General features: G+C 40.2%; 2 protein-coding genes across 3 annotated transcripts; both read right to left on the bottom strand.

Annotated features, from left to right (window-relative positions):
- Positions 1–966: 966 nt before the first annotated feature.
- LOC139299472 (14-3-3 protein beta/alpha-like) lies at positions 967–9,389 on the bottom strand. 2 transcript variants are annotated; one of them, XM_070922380.1, is made up of 6 exons: positions 9,308–9,389; positions 6,630–6,937; positions 5,164–5,287; positions 3,542–3,705; positions 2,639–2,734; positions 967–2,461 (listed from the first exon to the last, which is right to left on the bottom strand). In XM_070922380.1, exons 2-6 carry the CDS (start codon positions 6,921–6,923, stop codon positions 2,387–2,389), a joined length of 753 nt encoding a protein of 250 aa, XP_070778481.1. In that variant the 5' UTR covers positions 6,924–6,937; positions 9,308–9,389; the 3' UTR covers positions 967–2,386. The 2 variants fall into 2 exon arrangements, with proteins under 2 accessions (XP_070778481.1, XP_070778482.1); XM_070922381.1 differs by lacking the exon at positions 9,308–9,389 and adding an exon at positions 8,592–8,650.
- Positions 9,390–12,889: 3,500 nt separating this feature from the next.
- On the bottom strand, positions 12,890–16,050 carry znf706 (zinc finger protein 706). The gene is made up of 3 exons (XM_070921823.1): positions 15,922–16,050; positions 13,992–14,137; positions 12,890–13,766 (listed from the first exon to the last, which is right to left on the bottom strand). Exons 2-3 carry the CDS (start codon positions 14,124–14,126, stop codon positions 13,671–13,673), a joined length of 231 nt encoding a protein of 76 aa, XP_070777924.1. The 5' UTR covers positions 14,127–14,137; positions 15,922–16,050; the 3' UTR covers positions 12,890–13,670.
- Positions 16,051–19,933: the final 3,883 nt, after the last annotated feature.

Raw genomic sequence — 19,933 nt, 5'->3', positions numbered from 1 at the left:
GGACATTCCTCATTTGTGTATTTGGTCATTCAGCAAATGTGATATGCAGGGCTGCATCATATTCAAAGTCCTTACACTTAAAGTATGTCCTTTTTACAAAAGTGTGGAGCCTTATCAGCTGCCATCAAGAGTTGGAATGAAAGACAGAGCCACATTACTCACCCCACTAGATTTGTTTTTGTCTTTAAAGGCCATTGATCAAAGCTAAATTGCTCACAAATGTCACTGAAATGGGCCTACTGACTGAAGACTGACCCCCTTGATATTGTATAATGTGATAGGCTTACTATTGTTTATGAATATGAGGTTAACACCAGTGTGCTTATGGTCTGTGTGGCTGTGGAGAGTAATAGATAAGAGTTTGACATGTATTCAAAAATCAAGACAATTGGCACCTTGTCATCTCTCATGTCAGTTAGACTTGGTTTTTAGTCAGATTTTGTCTCAGTAGGGTTGGGCAAATAATTTCTAGGTTTGTGTAGAGATAGATCAAAACGGTTTTGGTCAGTCAAGCCTAAAATGAGCAAATGACCACTACCATCTACATGCATTTCAACATGGCCCTTCACAGCTATGACCATCTGCAGAGGGCAGTATTGTCAGTGAAAAGCATGCTTCCATCTAAAACCACACCAGAGCTCTGCGGCCTTTCATGGTGCCATACTTCTGACAGCTTAAATGTTGCATCTTAATCTAAGACTTTTAATTCACCAGAACCAAGGGAGGTAAAGAAAATAGAGCTGTAAACTGTGGTGGTCCTCATTTCTTAGCTTTAACATGGGTACATTCAGATCAGTGAGGATGTGTCAGCAGCTGACAAGGTAAATAGTGGCTTTAAATAGTAAATAGTGGCAGACTGAGTTGATGAACTAACAGCGGCCTACAGCTTCTCATATGCATTAATATATTGTAAAGATGTCATTCCACATGTACAGAGAGCAAACAAACACACCGAGCACAGCACACTTGATTTTAATGTTTTAATTCCACTTACATGAAAGCACATAACCAAATAACGTACTCAGAGTGTAACTTGCAAATTCTGAATCCTGCATCCCATCTTTTTAAAACCAAGATACTGTAATTTGAAGAAACTGGCACTACTTTGTAACTACTAAATGGTCATAACGCAGCTTTCTACCAAGTTACTTTAATAATCAGTTTATATTTAGCATTGCTTTTAGTCTTGTCTTTTCACAATGTTCTTTCAAGGAAGGTAAATGTTACTGTAAACCACCTGGTTTGAGCTAAATCCTAAGCAAAAACTGCCAGTTTCAAAGCACGGCTAACCCTCACACCATACTACTGAGAACCACATACATTCCAGGAGTCAAATCAAGAGTCAAAAGGGAATAAAATACACAAAAAGAAAATACAAAACACCTGAATAGAAAAGAGTAGAAAGCCACATACAACCACATGGCAAAAGTATCCTCTGCACTGCTGAAAAGATAAAATATCAAAAGTTACAGTATCGAGCCATTTTGTCAAGTTGTTCACTTTATCTTAAGCTGTCTATACCTTGTCATGTGTTATGGAAAAATGCAGGAAATTATAGTCTACACATTTCACTGAGAGTGAAAAGATGTCAGTAAAATGGAATGTAATCCTCTCAACAAAACTATCAACTAAAGTTTTACTACAGTTTTCGCAAGTGGCCATTCATACAGAAAACCTTTTCCTACACCCAAATGCACATGGAACCCACTGAGCCATGACACATGTACCATCCATTAAAAACACTACCTGCTACACTGGACACTGACAGGGCTGGATGGATACAAGCAATATGGTAATAGATCTTTACCAAGGTCAATTCTGCCATCTATATGATTACTGCTATTGACCTAAAATTTAGTGAATTCAGACTGCTGTGACCATTTTTTTTGTTACAGTTACGTTTTGTTGACCCAAGTGTCACAAAGATTGTAAATGTTGAGTTCAAGTAAAAACATACAAATTATCAAAATTACAGTTAGAGGTTTTTTGTTTGTGTTTTCCTGCAACAGCAGCAGTTTGCTACAGTGAATAAGGTTAAAGAGAATGGGGCTGATTTGGATCTAAAGGAGGGATTTAATCTGGACTAAACCATGGACAAAAACACTAAATAAAAAAATAAACATCCACTGGTTCACACAATGAGTAATAAAAAAAAAAAAAAAAAAAAAAAAAAGATCTATTCCATTTTTTTCTCTGTGGAGGTGCTCATACAATTAACACACACACTTCAATGTATCTGCACACACATACTGTACTTTACACATTGTGAGTGGAGTGTAAACATACATATCTGTGCATGTATGTGCAAACACAACCACACACACAACTTAGGCTGGTGAGAGGTAAAAAATGTGTGTTTTTGTCTTGTTTTTTTCTGAAGTTCAGTTCAGTTCTTCTCAGCTGTCTGCTCCGTCTCCTCTGCCTCACCCTCGCCTTCACCCTGGACGTCTGACATCCACAGCTGCAATAAAAGCAAGGGATACTGGGATTAGTGTACGCTAAGAAGCATGGGAAAAACCTTCGCATCTCAAATATTTCGTCAAGTTTGACGAGTAATGTGAATCAAAACTGTTAACTGAGATAAGGGACAGCAGAAAGTGAGAGTTGACATGCAGGGAAATCAAGACGAGACACTCACAGTCAGATTGTCACGAAGCAGCTGCATGATCAAGGTGCTGTCTTTGTAGGAGTCGGTGTTGAGGGAATCCAGCATGGCAATGGCTTCATCAAACGCCTGGAGGAGACAGAGACAGCCATCAATGCTTCTAAAACCAGTTTGTGGTTTTCCAAAACGAGATTGTAAATTCACCAACATGAGATGGATTTAAGTAAATACCAGCCAGGCAAACAAAAAAACTTTGAATAAAACACACAACAGCAAGCAGCCATTAATAGGGTTCAAGATAAAAAGGGTACATTCGTGCTGTTCGGCACAATTGTATGCTTTCCTTATGTAGGAGTTAGGTCTTAAGGTGGAACAGAAACAGCAACATAAAGACATTGCCAAAAGAATTTAAACTATGTTGGAGCTCTGTAGCTTTCATTGTCAAAAGGGGATCATGAAAGTGTCAAGAACACCAGTTAAAAGACTACAGTATACATTAAAAACATGGTTGTGTTTGAAAGCCAAATCCACAGCAGAAATACGCTAAATAGCTCTCTTGCCCAGAGTTAGACTGATTGATACTACTCTCACGTATGTATGTGTGGTAAATATAAGGGTACTGCCAAAAGCCACTTAGCTTAGCATAATGACTGGAGATGGAGGACAGCTAGCCTGGCTCTGTCAAAAGCTAACAAAATCCAGCTACGAGTACCTCGTATTTACCGTGCAGACATGAGATTGAGATTGATGTGCTCATCTACCTCTGGGCAAGAAGACCACCAGACCCACATTAACCTCATATTATACTTTGCACCAGATTCAGGACAATTCATCTTTTAGGGGGCAACAAAAAAAATAAGACAACAAAACAAATGGAAAAGGAATCAAAAGAGAAACTGAAATAAAACACTAGTGTGAGAAGAGGATAGTTCTTACTTCCTTGGCCAGTTGGCAGGCTTTCTCAGGCGAGTTGACGATCTCGTAGTAGAAGACAGAGAAGTTAAGAGCGAGGCCTAGGCGAATGGGATGTGTAGGCTGCATTTCTTGGTTGCTGATTTCCAAGGCCTTCTGGTAGGCTCCTTCTGAGCTACTGATGATGGCTACACATAGGAAGACAGACCAATCAGGAAGCAGATATTTCAAATGGGAAAAACAAGATTACTTGAGATTTGTTCACATGACTTTGTAACTGCCCTGGATTGAACTACACTCCACTGTGCTCCATCTTTGTTTGCATGATGGTGCATTCCTGCTTCTTAGGGCTTCTTTCTGACAATCACAACCACCCTTGCCAATATTTACACATATTGAGGATGCAAAAACAGAAATTACACACCTACATACAATCTAACTCCTATAAACATGCAAGACATCCAAGCCGTGCTTGTGCGCCAAACTGTCTAGTAGGGCTGCAGTTAATCATTATTTTGATTAGCAATTATTTAGCTGATTACTTTTTCTATTAATCATTTGGTCAAATATAAAAAAATGCACATCACAATTTCCCTCAACCCCAAGGTGATGTGATTAAAATTGTTTGTTTTTTCCCCAACCAACAGTTTTAAACCCAGACATATTCAATTTACCATCACATAAGACGAGCAAAAGCAGCAAATCCTTCCAGCTGAGAAACTGGAACCCAATGAATATTTGTAAAGTTGCTGTCTGTCGATCAGCTAATCCATTCATTGTTAGTTCAAACCAGTCCAAACCTGTTGTTTTCCAAGACTCGTTTTGGGCATGAACCTCAAACAGCAAAGACAAAAAAAGCACTATTACCTAATGTTATGCTTAATGGATCAGAAGAAAAGGAAAAGAAACAGGACTCAGTCATGATCAATGTTGCATGTGAGCATGTACTTCACAGCCAAAAGCCAGACTGGAAAACTATGGATCACAAACTGCCCATGCAAAGGTGACAAACCACCCAGGGGAGGTTATAATGGATTTACCACAGAAATAAAATGATTGCACTCATTTCTATGGGATTGCAAATATATACTGCTGAAAGACACTGTGTCACCCACAACACAATCTGAAATTGAGAACAAAAAGAAAAAACATTACCCTGGCAGTTCTTCAGGCTGCCACAGCCACCAAAGAAACTCTAAAAATGCCTCCCGTCCACCAGTAGCAGCCAACACCCTGGTGCTGCTCCTGTTGCCATGACAACCCAGCAGCAACCCTTGCCTGCATTTCGCCTGACACAGTTGTAGGTCAAGGACGGGTAGTGTGTCAGTATTCTGGCCACAAACAACACCTGAAGCAAGCCTGGTCTCCTCATCTTAAAAGAGGACCATTAATAAGTACACATTCATCCCATCCTCCAACAGATGTGTGACTATTGCCATAGAAACAAAGGGCTGGATCACACAGCAGTGTGCGTTGTTAGCAGTAGGTGGCACCATTTAAAATGTTTTGTGTGTTTGACGTGTCTTGCGTACTGCTCATGAACCCTGAACATAATAATCTCCTGATTTCCTTAAGTGATTGCATAAGAGATGGATGGAGAGAGTATGATCAGTGTATGTAGCAGATGTCTCCTTTACTTTACTTACCCTCCTTGTTCTCTTCAGTGGCCACTTCAGCCAGGTAGCGGAAGTAGTCTCCCTTCATCTTCAGGTAGAAGACTTTGCTGTCAGCAGGCGTGGCCTTGGGGATCAGATGATTGTCGAGCAGTTCCTGCAAGTGCAAGTGTGCAACATTAGTGTTGAAACACACTAAAACAAGTATTTGGAGAGGTGACTTTAAGTGTGCAACCAGAACCCTGTGACAAAATAGTCCGCTTATTTGCTTTAAAGGATAGCCCCATTCTCACGGTTGCAGGCTGCTCATTTCCTGCAACCTTAAGAGCAGCAGAACAATTTTGAGATTTTTATATAGATGTATATCTATCTCTATAGATATGAATGTTTATTTTCATAATTACTGAGGGTAATCAATGGCACAGATATTGGATATTCAGAGATGAACTGTAACTCAAGCAAAGCAATATTAAGCTAGACAAGCGGTTTTCTGCTCAGAACAGCCATGTGACTAAGACATTTGAATTGTACCCATAAATGAATTCTTCCCATATTTTTTAAAATTTGTGGTGTCAAGAAACCCATTTACTCCAGCTGATGGTTTACACTGCCCTGCCTTAGATCCCTATCACTCCCTCAGCATTTAAACAGGGACCGCGGCCAACCAGTAGGTGTCACTAGTGCAATGACAAAGGCATGGTCCCTCACTGGCTTCCCATTGTGTACCCCACACATTGGTGTATCACAAGAACTGGATACAGGACTTCAAGTTGGGGCTCATTCATTTGAACAAACATTTCTCACCCAGCGCAAAAGTTTTCTCATTTTCTTGTTTGTTTCTGTGTTGTGTGGCTCACTAAACATGCACATTAGTTTTCAGCTCATTTCTCTCCCTGCCTCTGCGTGTCCCATAGACTTTACATTGGGATGATGTCACACACAGGTTCTGAGAATGTTTTGCAAATATAAAACCTTCATGGTATAAAAATGTCATCATGCAAAGAGAAATAACTGACCTTGTTTGCAGTTTGGGGTGTTCTGTTAAGTGTTTTACACACTTTAATAATGGCAATCTATAGGGGAAATGCTTTATGGGCCACAGGGGCATTTTTTGTTGCAGTATTGCAATTCGCAGATTCTGTGCCACACACAGAAAAACACTTAAATATATATCAAAAAGATATTTTGAAGTGGTTTCAAACTGGATTCACTTCTTGGTTCCACTATATAGCTATAAATAGCTGTCCCTAAAACATTATACATTAGAATAACTAAGTGGAGTACTTCCTTTGAATACTTGCTCCTCACCTTCTGTCCCTTCCTCAGATTATTTCAGTTCTAATGCTTCCAGCTCTCAATAAAAAACAATAAAAAACAGCCATCTCCCTTTACGCCACCTGAATTTTTACTTTGTTGCACCTCTCATCATCTTCCCATCCATCCATCTTGATTCAAACACTGACTCTCTTCACATCCTATCCACTGTCTCTGCTACTTACCAGTACTTCATTGCAGATGTCATTCAGCTCCTTCTCGATCTTTAATCTGTACTCCTTGGCCAGTGCAGTCTTCCCGCTGTCATCAGACTTCTGCTCCATGCTGGACACCACTCTCCAGGAGGACCTCCTAGCCCCCACCACATTCTTGTAGGCAACAGAGAGCAGGTTGCGCTCCTCGTTGCTGAGCTCCGAGCCCTCCTCTGTAACAGCCTTCATGGCTGAGGCCATGTCATCATAGCGCTCAGCCTGCTCGGCCAGTTTGGCTTTCTGTACCTGCTCCTCCTTGTCTGGCATGGCTCCTGTGTGGGCTGAGGAAGGAAGGACAGAGGAGAGGGAGCCGGGAAGGACAAAACAAAAGGGGACAGGAGACGGATTAGGAAGACAGAGGAGCGTTGGGGGAGGGCAGGAACAAGGGGAGAAAAAGGAGCAACATGATGGGGAAGGGGGAAGGGATTTGATCTTTTAACTTGAATGAAGGAGGACTACATTGCATGTGAACGCGTCGTCTTTCCTGTAACTTCCTGAATAACCTGATTTCTCAGAGGAACCTGGTTTCTGGTATGCATGTAAATGTACATTTGAACATACACAAATATAGCAATGAGTCAACAGGAAGTAAATACTGAGCTCTAATATAGTTGGAGAATATTACTCTACATGGACAAAAAGTCAGTTTGGTACATTGGTCAGTATCACTTGCATCACATTAAGAATCACATTACAACTATAATCCCATCAGTGTTTCCGTCTCTCACAATGCCTGGGAACATTTTTCAGTAGTAAGTGTGTGTAGTAGTTGGGCGTGTGCATATCAGCTTTTTGGATTTCAACCAGCTTTGGCTCATCTGCACTCAGTGTGGCACAGACTTGATTTATACTGGTGACTAATATCACTTGGCATCCAAGTCATTAGAAATACAATGAGAGAAAGTGGTTATGTGTGTGCAGAGGTTTTACTTCAGATAGCCTGACTGATTTATTGAGATAGAAATGTGCTAAATAGCATGATGAATTAAACACTTTCAACAAAGTGTGGTTGTAGTATATTGAATATTTCCACAATATTGAAAATAGAAAGTTCCATTAGGGTTGCAGCAAATTATCCCTCTTATTATTTGAGGCTGCTTTACTTACAAAAGTCACTTATCCATTTCATTCATCTGTACATTTTTTCTAGAAAAATTGTTTTATCACATAAAATGTGATATAACGGAGATCACAATTTCCCAGAGCCCAAGGTGACCTATTGTGACTATACTGTGTTAGGGCTACAACTAATGATTATTTTCATTATCAGTTTATCTGCACATAATTTTCTCTATAAATCTATTAGTCCTTTTGTCTATAAAATGCCAACAAATAAAGAAAAATGGACATCACAATTTCCTAGAGCATAAACTGAAGACTTTTCTCCAACCAACAGTCCAAAACCCACGATATGACACAGAATAGCAGGAAATCATCATATTTAAGCAGATGGAACCTGTAAATATCTGGCTTTTTGGTTTGAAAAATGACTGAAAATAGATGCAGAAATGCAGCAAATCCTCACATTTGTTAAAGCTGAAACCAGTGAACGTCTATAATTTTGTTTGATAAATGACAAATGGTTCATCGCTAAAATAGTGTCAGATTAATTTTCTGTCAGTCGATTACTCAATTAAACCACCTTTGTAATTTCATCTGTATATTACATAATCTAGAAAAACAGAGTTATTGACTCTATATGGGGGTTAAGTGCACGACAGGAAGTATATACAGTAACCTATGGTCAATATTGGCCTTGTTCTGATTAGAGCCCTAATGACACCCAATTCACTAGCCATTTTTTCAAAAGTAGGCTACTTCCTAAGTAGGATATTTTACAATTTCCTCGTTCCACCTCAGCATAACTGCAGGACTGTTGCAGTGCATGAACAATAAACGAATTTGCAAATAACAAATTTACAAATTATTGCTTACCAGCTGCCTTGTACAAACGCAGAAGCACCAAACCTATGAGACCAGCGTGTCAAAAATCACACGATCAGTGAGTCAGATTTGCCAGCACGCAGACACCTGCACCCTTCTGAGGAATGTCGGCCACCCAGTTTCACGTCACACACACACACACACACACACACACACACCTGCCCATCGAGCTCCTACTGTGCACGGCAAGGATACGAATCGTCAAATAATAGCCTTCCTGTTTGATTTGGATGTAATATTTTCAGTGTTTACTGTGAAAACCGCTTAATAGAGCAGCGGATGGACAGATACGACCCAGTAATGGTGTCACCGAATCAACTAACCTGGAATGAAAGGAGCCTAGCTTAGTTCAGTCCAAAGTGAACGCCCTTTTTCGCTTCCCGGAAAACAAACCAAAGCTGTTGGTTTTGCGAGAATTAAACATTCATTTTAGGTCGCTTCATTTACCAACGCTTCTTTGGTACCGCCGAAAGCCGCATTCTAAACGCAGCGACTGAAAGAAATAGATGGGTTGAAGTGCGGTAACGCTTCCCATTCAGTAAGCGCCGAACAATGACTGAGCAGCGGCGCATCACTGGTTTCCTCTTACAGTCAGTAGCAACGATTCATGCAGAATTAAAAGGGTCCCCCAAAGCACACGGGGCAATTTTAACGATATTCCGTCGAAAATAGCATCGACCATCAGTAGTAAATAAATGTGAACTAACCTGTGAGTGTCGTTAGACGATGTTGTTCCTGATTCCCGGCCGCACAGCTGATGATCTCTCCCGCTCATCCACGGGGTTTCCCTCCAATCAAAGACACACCAGCAGGGTCGCACCGGGACGGATGACGTCAGACTCGGGTTGCCAGGGCAACCAAATTTAGAGGCAAAAATCTTGAAGCCATGTAAACTCAGTCAGTGGACAATTTTAAAGAAGATCAAGAGTTTCCGTTATATACAGGCCTATTACAAGAAAATTAATGCACACATTTTCATCTTAAATGAAGTAAACAATGTGTATAGAACACACTGTTTGTGTCCGTCTCAATTTGGCCCAATGCTACTTTTTATTCTCTGCTTCCGAAATCCTCTAACTGTAAATCTACAAAGTTTTACTATTAAAAACAAATACATATCCCATGAGCGTTTGTCAAACAACGTCCGCAAAGACTCATGGGAGATGTAGTTGATTAATTCTATCTTAGGTATGAGGAGAGGGAGTTAAAATGTGACTGCTTAATATAATAGTAGATACTGATGTCTCTTAAAATAGAGACAGAAAACGGTATCCTGTTTCACCGGAATCATGAAAGAAGTCCTTCATTAAAAAATATTAAGGGGAACAGAATATAACACAGAAGTGGGGCGGGACTGGCACGAAATGACCCCCCTTTGTATCTACCGTACAAGTGTCCTAAATGCTAGTAGCTGTCGGTTGCTATGGAAACTGTGTCTCTAGTTCAGTTTCCCTATCATCACCAGTGAAAAATTAAGAAATTATTAAATGTCAATTTTTTACTATTTGTTTTCCCTGAGAGCTCCATCCACACACAGTCATATACATTTCTAGTGACAGTAGCCTAAATGAATCACAGGGAGGTATCATTTGATTGATAATGACACAATTTCTAACCCTGAACTTAAGTACCTTTCAACTGTCTCTGGATCCTACCCATGCCCAGGTAAAGAGATGATACCCAGCTGCTTAAACAGGCTTAACAGTAAATCTACATTGTATCTGCTGAGGTTAAAGAACACTGGCTGGCCCCACCTGCTTGATAGGCAGTTTCATCAAAATGCCATGTCCCCCTCAGTAGTCCAACCACCATTCCTGTTTATCTAGTTCCACTAGTTTCACTAATTACCACTGATTAGTCCCTCTGGTATCACACATGAATCATGTTCCTTGACCTGTCTTACAAAAGTTACAAAAAGGAAAATCGTTTCAATAGAGTGCAGAGAGAAGGTTCAACAGTTTCTCTTCAAAGGACACAAATCACGTGTGGAAAAGTATCTGACGCTGTAGGGGTTACTAATTAATGGCAAGCCGGATTAGGGGAACTATATAAACAGGGATGGTGGATAGATAAACTGTGTTTCTCATTACTAAATATAAGTAATTAAAAAAAATAACATTTATTACAACGTACAGCTGAGATAGAAGAAAATATATATGTGAATGATAGTGATGCTCCCCCAAAGAGTTCTCCTATAATGATAAAAAACAACAACATAGACCCTGGAGGCTCCATCTAGTGTCTACCTCAAAAACAGCATCAATAAAATGACAAGATTTAAAGACATTACTAGAAGTATGATTAGCTATTCAAGCAACAACATGTTGTAAAGAAATTGCTCAGTACTCATATTTTCAACAAGGTGTGCCTTGGTCTATTGACTTTTGGGTGTTGTTCTGAAGCAGGCCAGTAGATTGCAAAGGGCTTCTGTACTGACCTTGAAACACAGCTAGTTTTGGGCCCAGACAGAAATTATAATAATATAGCAGTACTGTTGCTATGGTGGCCACTGACCAGTGTGGTTCAGAACGCTGAGTTGTTTTCCTGAAAAGAAAATTGCATATAAACAATTGTTCATAATTTGGTCTAAATTAGCCTTAGATGTTTTAAGACACTGGCACATAAAACCAAAAACCACAGTGTTTCTATATCAGAGCAGTCTCTGGTTTTCAAACTGAGATATGTGCCCAGAAATAGATGATCTATAGCTGGTGGGAACCTAATTAATTCCTTCACCTAATTAAGACAACTAATTCATTTTGTGCAAGTGCTCCTCTTTTTCCTGTCAGTCCTGTGCTTGAATCTAGACAGGCCATAACACACGAAGGAGATCTAGTAGATGTGTGTGTCTGTTTGTATGAATGAACATGTGTTATGTTTTTTTATTCACAAGTTTACAGATGGGAAGGAAGGAGGTGGACTATGTGTGAGGAGACAGAGGAACAATGTGGGCTATGACTCATCTAGTTGAGCCGCCTAAACCATTAAAAAAACAGGCAGCATGGCACTGGCTTGATTTTTTTCTTCTACTGAAAACTCAGAATAACGGGAAAACAGGAGTTTTATTCAGGCTCAGTTATGACCAAGATTCATTTTGTGACCTTCTTCAGAGACTCTGTGAATACAAGGCAAGCTTGTAACACCAGGAAATGCTATTTTTCTTGTCTGTATGGCAACACAACACAACACATCTTTTCAGTCACTGAGTCTTAGCTGAACTAATGCATCTGTCACAGCTGGAGAAAAGGAACAGCAGGAAATGAGTGCTTTCTGTGATGAAAAAGAGTCAAAGGCACAATTTTCAGCTGGTCGAGTGACATGGGTTCAGACAGGATTCATTGTTTTTGTTAATTAGACACACACAGTGCTGCAGTTTGAGTCATTTCCTGTTGTCGGCAGTTGGTATCAGGTTCTCCATCGGTATATTTGTTTCATTACAATTTGAATATCCCTTTCAGATTTGGCACTGATATTCTTGTTGTTTAGTCTAAATCAATTTCTTTTGCTGTTCAGAACCGTTTACTATAATCTAATATTTGATTTATGTGTTTTGCAATTTAACCCAGAGAAACGACAAAAAGAACAAGTAATGTTGCTGCCAATGTATAAAGGATAATTTCCTGTGCATCAGATAATGTTTTCCTAAAGACTAGCTGACACCAGGTGCTAAGACCTCCAAGTGCAGCATGAACTGTGTGTACTTGGTTTGACCAATATGGTGTCCCGGTGAAGGATCATTTATTCATATAAAAATGTCAGATTATTAACATTAAGCCTTCTGGGATGATGTCCAAGTCAGCTGTTAGTTACTCTTTGTGAGTCTTCCTGTCTCCCTTTCAGCCAGATATTAAGGCTCCAGAGTGGCATAATGTAATACACTGCACAGAAATATTCGTCATCATTCATTAATCATTGTGCATTTACAAGTGACAGCTGATGTCCTACGAAGAATTCACATTTACATAATGTGAAAAGAACATTTACACTGTGCGAGCAGAGCTGCAGAGAAGCACAGTCAATTTGAACAGTAAATATTGAACTGTCAGTAAAAGTAAACAGGCCAACAAAACCTTGAAATCTAGACAGTGAATTTTAGTCCAAGCCAGAGAAACAAAACTGACAGGCCTGAGAAAACTCCCATCAGACCAGATAGGGATGATTCTTTCACATAATATCCACTGAAAGACACAGTATATCTATGTATTTGTGTTTCATCATGCATCCTACATAACACTATTGCAGAATATTTGGTGGTTTATGAAAAGAAACACAGAAATAAAAAGCAGATATACAACAAAGTAAAATTTAATAAAATGCTATAATACATCATTGGAGCATACATTCATTTCCCAAGCATACAAATGTTGCTGACAACCTCCCTTAAAATGTTATTAACTGACAATTTGTGTAGGGAAATGGCAAGAAATTATGATGAGCTAGAACATGGCAGACAGCGCTGTGGAGGAATTCCATATTCAACAATTGATATGAGAAAAAATGTCAGCCTCCTTCTCATTCAATACACAAAGCAGTAATAAAATTGATGAGGTCACACTTGTCATTGCCTTGATTGCAGCAAATTTAAAATCAGAAGTATCCCACCCAAGCCAAATCCATGCAAGGACACTGTATGTGTTTACCTCATGTGGCATTCTGGCTATAAAGGTTTATTTAGACAATCAGGCCACCAAAGCTTCAGATAAAGAGGTATAGGAGCTAGCAGCAAGAAATATTCCTATGTGCGAAACCCCTCAGGGGAGTGAGGAGTCTGTTGAATGAAGGGAGAAATCTCCATTCACCACTCTGATTGTTCCTGGATCGTACAGGTCTTCAGCGGCCCTAAAATCAAAACCGGCATTTGGGTTTAGCCCCACGTGTATTTAAACACGAGCGAAAACAGGACTGGATGGGAGGAAGCTTTGCGCCAAAGGCAACCTGGTCTGTTAAAGCCTAAATGTAGATAAATGCTTCATGTTGGTTACATAAAATGGTCCATTCCTGTCAGACTGAGACAAGTGCGGAATTAGTGCAGGGCCTTGAAGAACTCTGTTTGGTATCCAGGGTGACCGTTTATGCCTCCACTCCCTCCAACTCAGGGGGCAGAGGGGATTTCGGGTGCTTGCTCTCGAAGTGCTGCTTGAAGGTTTTTGGGTCAGGCATCTGGGACTGCAGGAAGGGATGACACATCCAGCAAATGTTATGTTATAATGTAGGGAAATGGCACAAGCCTTGTATTTGGTTGACTTCTCAGTGATCAAAGGATTCTATACAAATAAAAAAAAAAAGGGGGGGGGGGCAGAATTAATGAGTTAAAATGGAAAATAAAAGCCTTTTCCCATCCTGAGTCAGGTTTTGGCTTCTGGGTTCTCAGAGTTGAGACTTCATACTCACCTTGCATACAAGGCAGGTGAACACTAGTGCTGCCTTGGCTGCAGTTTTTTGATCATGACCCTTGGCCTTCTTTAAATCGGCCTGTTTCTTGGCGTTTTTCTGCTGAGACTGAATCTTCTGATGCCCGCGTGCCATTCTGGCAAAGCCTAAAGAGCAGGAAGCAAGGACAAAGGACTTCATGTTTAGTGATACACATCAGTGTTGTGGACATAATTCACTTTTTATTATTGTTGATACACATCAACCATAAACAAGTCAGTTTTAGTCACTTTTAGTACCCACAGAGAAGGGTTGCATAATACCATATTTACTGTGATACCAAAGGTAAAGTATGGGAGACAGAGACCATCACACATTATGGTCTATGAGGCAATTCTGTCATTATTTTCCATCAGTCTTTTTTCAGCTAAAAGTTTAGTGGATATAAACACACTATAGCAAGCAAAGAACCAACAACTGCCAGTCAGTCAGGGTCAGGCAAAGTAAACAAGATAAAGCTCCAGTTTAACCTGAACTGAACGGCAGGTGCCATAGAGCCATAAAACCTCAACTTACATGAGGGTAGGAGTAATTAAAAGACATTCAGGATGCAGGAAAAAGAACAACATTATAAATGCTTAGCTTAGTGACTCTACAGGGGTTGATTCCAGGAAGCAAGTTTACCGTGTTAACTGGATTATTCTGCCGAGTAAAACCTACAGCCACCTTAAATCTGACACATAGAACTGTTGTTTTTACAAAGATAAACCTGTTTCTTGGAACATGACCAGCCTTGGCAGCTTGTTCTACAGATTTTTTCACAATTGGCATTCATGAGAGTGGAATCAGGGAGGGAAACAAGTTCTTTCTTGCCCTAAAAGCCATTTAAATATGTGGTTAAATAATTACTGTGTGGTCCCATAAACTAGGTTCTCCTGTCCAGCACGTACTGCATGGACTTTCAATAAGATCCTTCCTTTACGTTTATGTAAATTAGAGGTTTGAGCATGTGGGCTGGACGGCCCATAATGACAATGAGGTCCCCTAAATATGCAAGCATACTTACAAACTAGTGTGGCCACATTAACCCATTAAAGGGCCCCAGGGCAAAAATGAGCTATGGGCCCCTAGAATTTGACACAAGGACCTAATGTTAGGTAAGAATGCAACACCCACCTTAAGGCTCTTAACAGTTTATAAACTTTAGTGGTGCATATTCCCAAATTACCACACTCTGAGAGGGTGACCCTGAGGCTTTCAAGGCCCCTGAAGATCTAGGGACTTGGGGCAGTTTCTCACTTTGCCCTGTTGGTAATCCTGCCTTGCTTTGCTCGCAACTCCTATAAATAGTATGTTGTTGGTCAGCAGTGTATTCAGTGTTAACTAGCGTAGGTTAGTTTATGAAAAATCTGGTTAGCCTGCTAAGGATTCTGTATGTCAACTCCATATGTTGGCCAGCTGATTCAAAAACTACTTTTATAGGTTCTTAAGAGCTTGAGGAATACATTGTAATGGTGATATTAGTAATTTCACTTATATTATTATTCAAATGTTGGGACAATGACAACGGATGAATTAGCAATTTAACAGTTAGCTACTGTTTATATCTGAGATTTCATATCCTCTCCACCTCTTCATTTTCTGCTAGGACAAGTCCTCCAGTTAGGCTCCTTGAGACCAAACAGTTAAGTTACCACAACACAGCTGGCCCATTGTCATCGAGGCCATATTGGTTTGTTTCCCACTGAACTAATCCAGCTTTTAGCTACCGCCGCATGTGACCATCAGCTGAAAGTGCGTTAGCCTACACGCTAGCCTCAGCTCACTCTGGCTATCTCGTTAGCTAGCCGGATAACCTTACGGTTCCTTCAGCCTGTGGGTAACGTTAACATGGAAAAATATCAGCGATATGTTATAGCTTATAAAACTTTAAAAAGACAGCCATTCTTACCTCTTAAACTAAGAGTACGTGTCGTTAGCTGGACGAACACACTCAAGTGTGACAGCTGCTCAGTTCCCAGACAGCTGAAGGCTTACTGCTGCGTTCAAAGACACTCGCAACATTCGGCTTTGATAGTAATTATACAGTTTCATGGGTTTAAAAACGTTTACCTAGGTTTACCTAGGCTGAAAGGTAAATAAGATATGTTAGGAGCAGCATACCAAACTGTGATTTTAGTGAATGACAGGATAACACAAATAACTATCAATTATTATTATTATTGGTGTCAGCATTCGCGGAAGAGGTAGAGTTTATATTGTCAGACACACTGCGTTTACCAACTGCAGGGAGTAAGATAACTGACACATGGAGTTAACCGTGGAAGTACATAGGGATGACCCCATTTCACGATTATAACAGGAATCCGTGAATGCACTGATGGGCTGGCTGACTGAAGAAAAAGTGTTACGTACTTATTTGAGAGTGCTGACGACTTCATTGGCTACTTTGTGATCTTTGGGTCGGCACCCATCATACTCTAAAAACACTGGAGTTGAGCACGCCAGGTCTTTTGTTTGACTGTAGGCACCATGCTGCAGGTATGACATTAGCAATGTTGCCCCCAAGTGGCAGAGTTTGGTTAGTACACATCCGCATAAACTGGGAAATCAAGACATTCAGAAACACAATCAAGAAGAATGATATCAAACTGAATGCAATTATGAGAAATAAGTAAATCAAGTTTTCTTAAAATATAAAATGTTTTAATTAAATGTTTCAGTTTGATCCCAACTTGGACGTTATTGTTTATCCACTGCTTTATTCATAATGCTGCTGTCCTCATTATCAGAATCAGAATCAGAAATACTTTATTGATCCCCCGGGGGAAATTATACTTGCATGATATGGTGCATAAAATGTACCTTACACTTGTCACAGCCGTAGACACTACCATTCAAAATACCTAGAGGTGCTTTCAATAATCTACACATAAGCTGCAGAGAAAAGGTGAAGAGCAGAATTTACCACTCACCTTAGCATTATATGTGGTGAGAAGTCTATAAACAAAATTCACAAAGCCTAACCAACGCTCAGTTGCTGCCTTACGGCTTTATTTTATTTTATTACAGCTCTATCTGTCTTTCCATTCTGCAAGTCTTTATCATTTGTTCAGTGTCAATTTCTCTTCCTTGGGAAGCAGTTTGTAGCTTTTGTATTTGTGCTGTCTGTCAGATTATTAGCTATTTGCTGAGCATTTCGCACCTTACAGTATTCTATATTCATATATAATTTTATATATTATATTATACATCAGTCTTTATTGGTATACAGTGCATCCAGTAGCAAAACCATTAGCATCATCACCAACTGTGAGATGTAAGCAATGAAAGAGCTTCCTCAAAGTAACACTAGGGGGCAGGTATGAAGGGCTAATGTATGTTTCAGTGTGTGTGTGTGTGTGTGTGTGTGTGTGTGTGTGTGTGTGTGTGTGTGTGTGTGTGTGTGTGTGTGTTGTTTTTTTATGGGCGATATCAGTCAAACATCAGGGTTAATTCATGCTGTGAGCTGCGCCATCAGCATCCACATCATGTTCACCGCTGGTCTTCACAGATTGAGAGCTCCAACATGCCCATGACAACATGAACACAATACTCATACACTTCAAGTAATAGTAATGATTATTATCATCATATTAACAATTTAAAATTCAAGACTTAGCTGTATGTACTGCTGGTCCGGTAAGTCCTGTTCTATTAGCATGTATTTTTAATCACTGCAAAACAAACACTGCTGCAGCGTGACCTGTACAGCCCATAACATGTATCATGGAACTGTGTTAGATATTTATCTTTTCTGTCTGTGACTGTGGTTTTTGGCGTCGGGTGGGAACAGTGGAGCTGTTCACCTCTGCTCAGTATTTGACTAAATTCAGCTAATATGTAAATGAACTGCAACTCCAGTTATCACATGATGGAAACACAGACTCACATGCAGCGCCAAAATATCAGTCTATAGAGAAAATAGGGAAATCATAGTTTTTATTTGTCTAGTTGTGAGTTGCTATAATTTATTTGTCTTTATAGTCAGTCAAAGTAAACAGAAGTCAGTGTGTATGTGTGTCTATTTTTATTCACCAACAATCATTACAGTACTCATTTCCGTTGGAGATCTTCCTGACATTTAGGTGTTATGACTTTCTTGAGAGAAATTTTATCATTGTGAGAAAAGTCTCCAGCCAGCCATTGTGTCCCCCTCCCTTTCTGCTTTTTTTTTTTACCCTCCTCATCATAAGAAAAGAGAGACAATCCTTTCAGTCTTATGTGAAAGAGGGAAATATCTCTCAAGAGAGAAGGGTGTGATTATGCTTTCAGAAGGGGGGCAAAAAGTAAAAGAAAGGGGGGGGGGGGACAAAAGCCGCACATTGCTCAAGTTCCCCCACCCTGGAGGTTGTTGTGTAGGGACTTGCTAGTTTAGGTTTGGGGTGAGGTGCTCCAGCCTTAGGGCCTGTGTGAAAGCAAATCTTCCAGGTGTCAGCTATTCAATAGTGGAGGAGAATTTTACCTGGCTGTCCATTGTGTGTATGAATGAGCAGGGGTTTGCCGCAGACAGCCTGAGATTTTTTTCCCATTTGGGTCCTTTCCTTCCGCCACAAGGGCTTTCAGGTTCACTTTCGGCTCAGCCAAGTTGTTTTTGAGGGATCCTTTTGTTGTAAATCATCTTTTAGCCATCAAACTGCAGTTTCTGGTTCATGTTTCTAACTGCATGACCACATATCTAGGGTCAGCTTGTTTTCAAGAGGTTAAAGCACAGTCGGGAAAGGTTCTTTAAGATGCATTTCAGGGTAGAGACCACCTTGCTTGGCACCTGAAACTTGTCTGGCAACAAAACTCAGCACAGAGAGGGAGATAGAGTAGATTTCAGGGGTGAGTGTGACCTCCTTGTGTCTCTGGAGGCTGTTGAGGGAAGAGGAAGTTGGATTTCATCTTCCCCATTGGCCACTTCCTCTCCCTGCTCCCCCCTCATGCTTTCCAAACCAACAGGTTTTGCCACAGTCCACTGCTGCTGCTGCACCAGCGTGACATGCCACAATGTTGCCAGACCAGTCAGGCTGTACACAAGCCATGACACAGTCACAACACATCCACATGCTGGTAACTTTCACTGCTGCCTTTAGAGGCCTCATACCACGTGACTTGATTGACATGTAACACACATACACAGGTGTTTTTACAGTGTATTTTGGGAGAGAAAAATGAAATAAAATCACAAATTAAACCACCAACAGCACACATCAATCCATCTCTGAGGGAGAAAATCTTCAAACCAGATTTAATGGTACAAATTAATGTTTTTTTGCTGTTGATGCAATGCAAAGCAAATGCATTTGTTCATTGTTTTATTAAAACTGACCCTGGGATGCCCTGAGAAATCACATCAAGAGGGCAAACCATGCCTTCAGGGGGAAAAAAGTTAATTTCTTACCTTGACACACACACACACACACACACACACACACACACACACACACACACACACACACACCCAGAGTGCAACTGAAGGAGAGGTAAGGTCTGTTGTCGGGCAGACTTAAGCCGGTCAGACAGAGGCTGATTGTGAAGGTGGTGACAGCGCTCGCTAACCTCACTAACAGCAGCAGCTCTCTGATATTTGGACCAACTGTGGCTGTTAGTGAATGGAGTCAACAGCACAGGATCAAATGTCAGTTTCAACACAAAAGTTATGGAAGTTCTGATTTATTAGACAATACAAGGCTGATGCTGATGAGTGTAATATGTTTTAAATAATTTTACATACATATTTTATTAATACTGTTAAAGTAGAAGCTCATCGAAATCTTTAAGGGAGTGCTGAAAGTGCAAAATCTTCTTGTGTCAGTTATGTATTTTACTGAATGTAAAATGCATGATGTTTTGTAGGATATTGCCTTAAAATGAACCCATGTTTATTTGTGGCCCCTCTTGAGTTATGAGCAGATCAATTGAAAAGGGATATTTTTTTC

The sequence above is a fragment of the Enoplosus armatus genome, chromosome 16 (genome assembly GCF_043641665.1).
Source record: "Enoplosus armatus isolate fEnoArm2 chromosome 16, fEnoArm2.hap1, whole genome shotgun sequence".
Classification (NCBI taxonomy): domain Eukaryota; kingdom Metazoa; phylum Chordata; class Actinopteri; order Centrarchiformes; family Enoplosidae; genus Enoplosus; species Enoplosus armatus.
The sequence above is the reverse complement of the archived record's forward strand: the minus strand, read 5'-3'. Positions and strand labels throughout refer to the sequence as shown.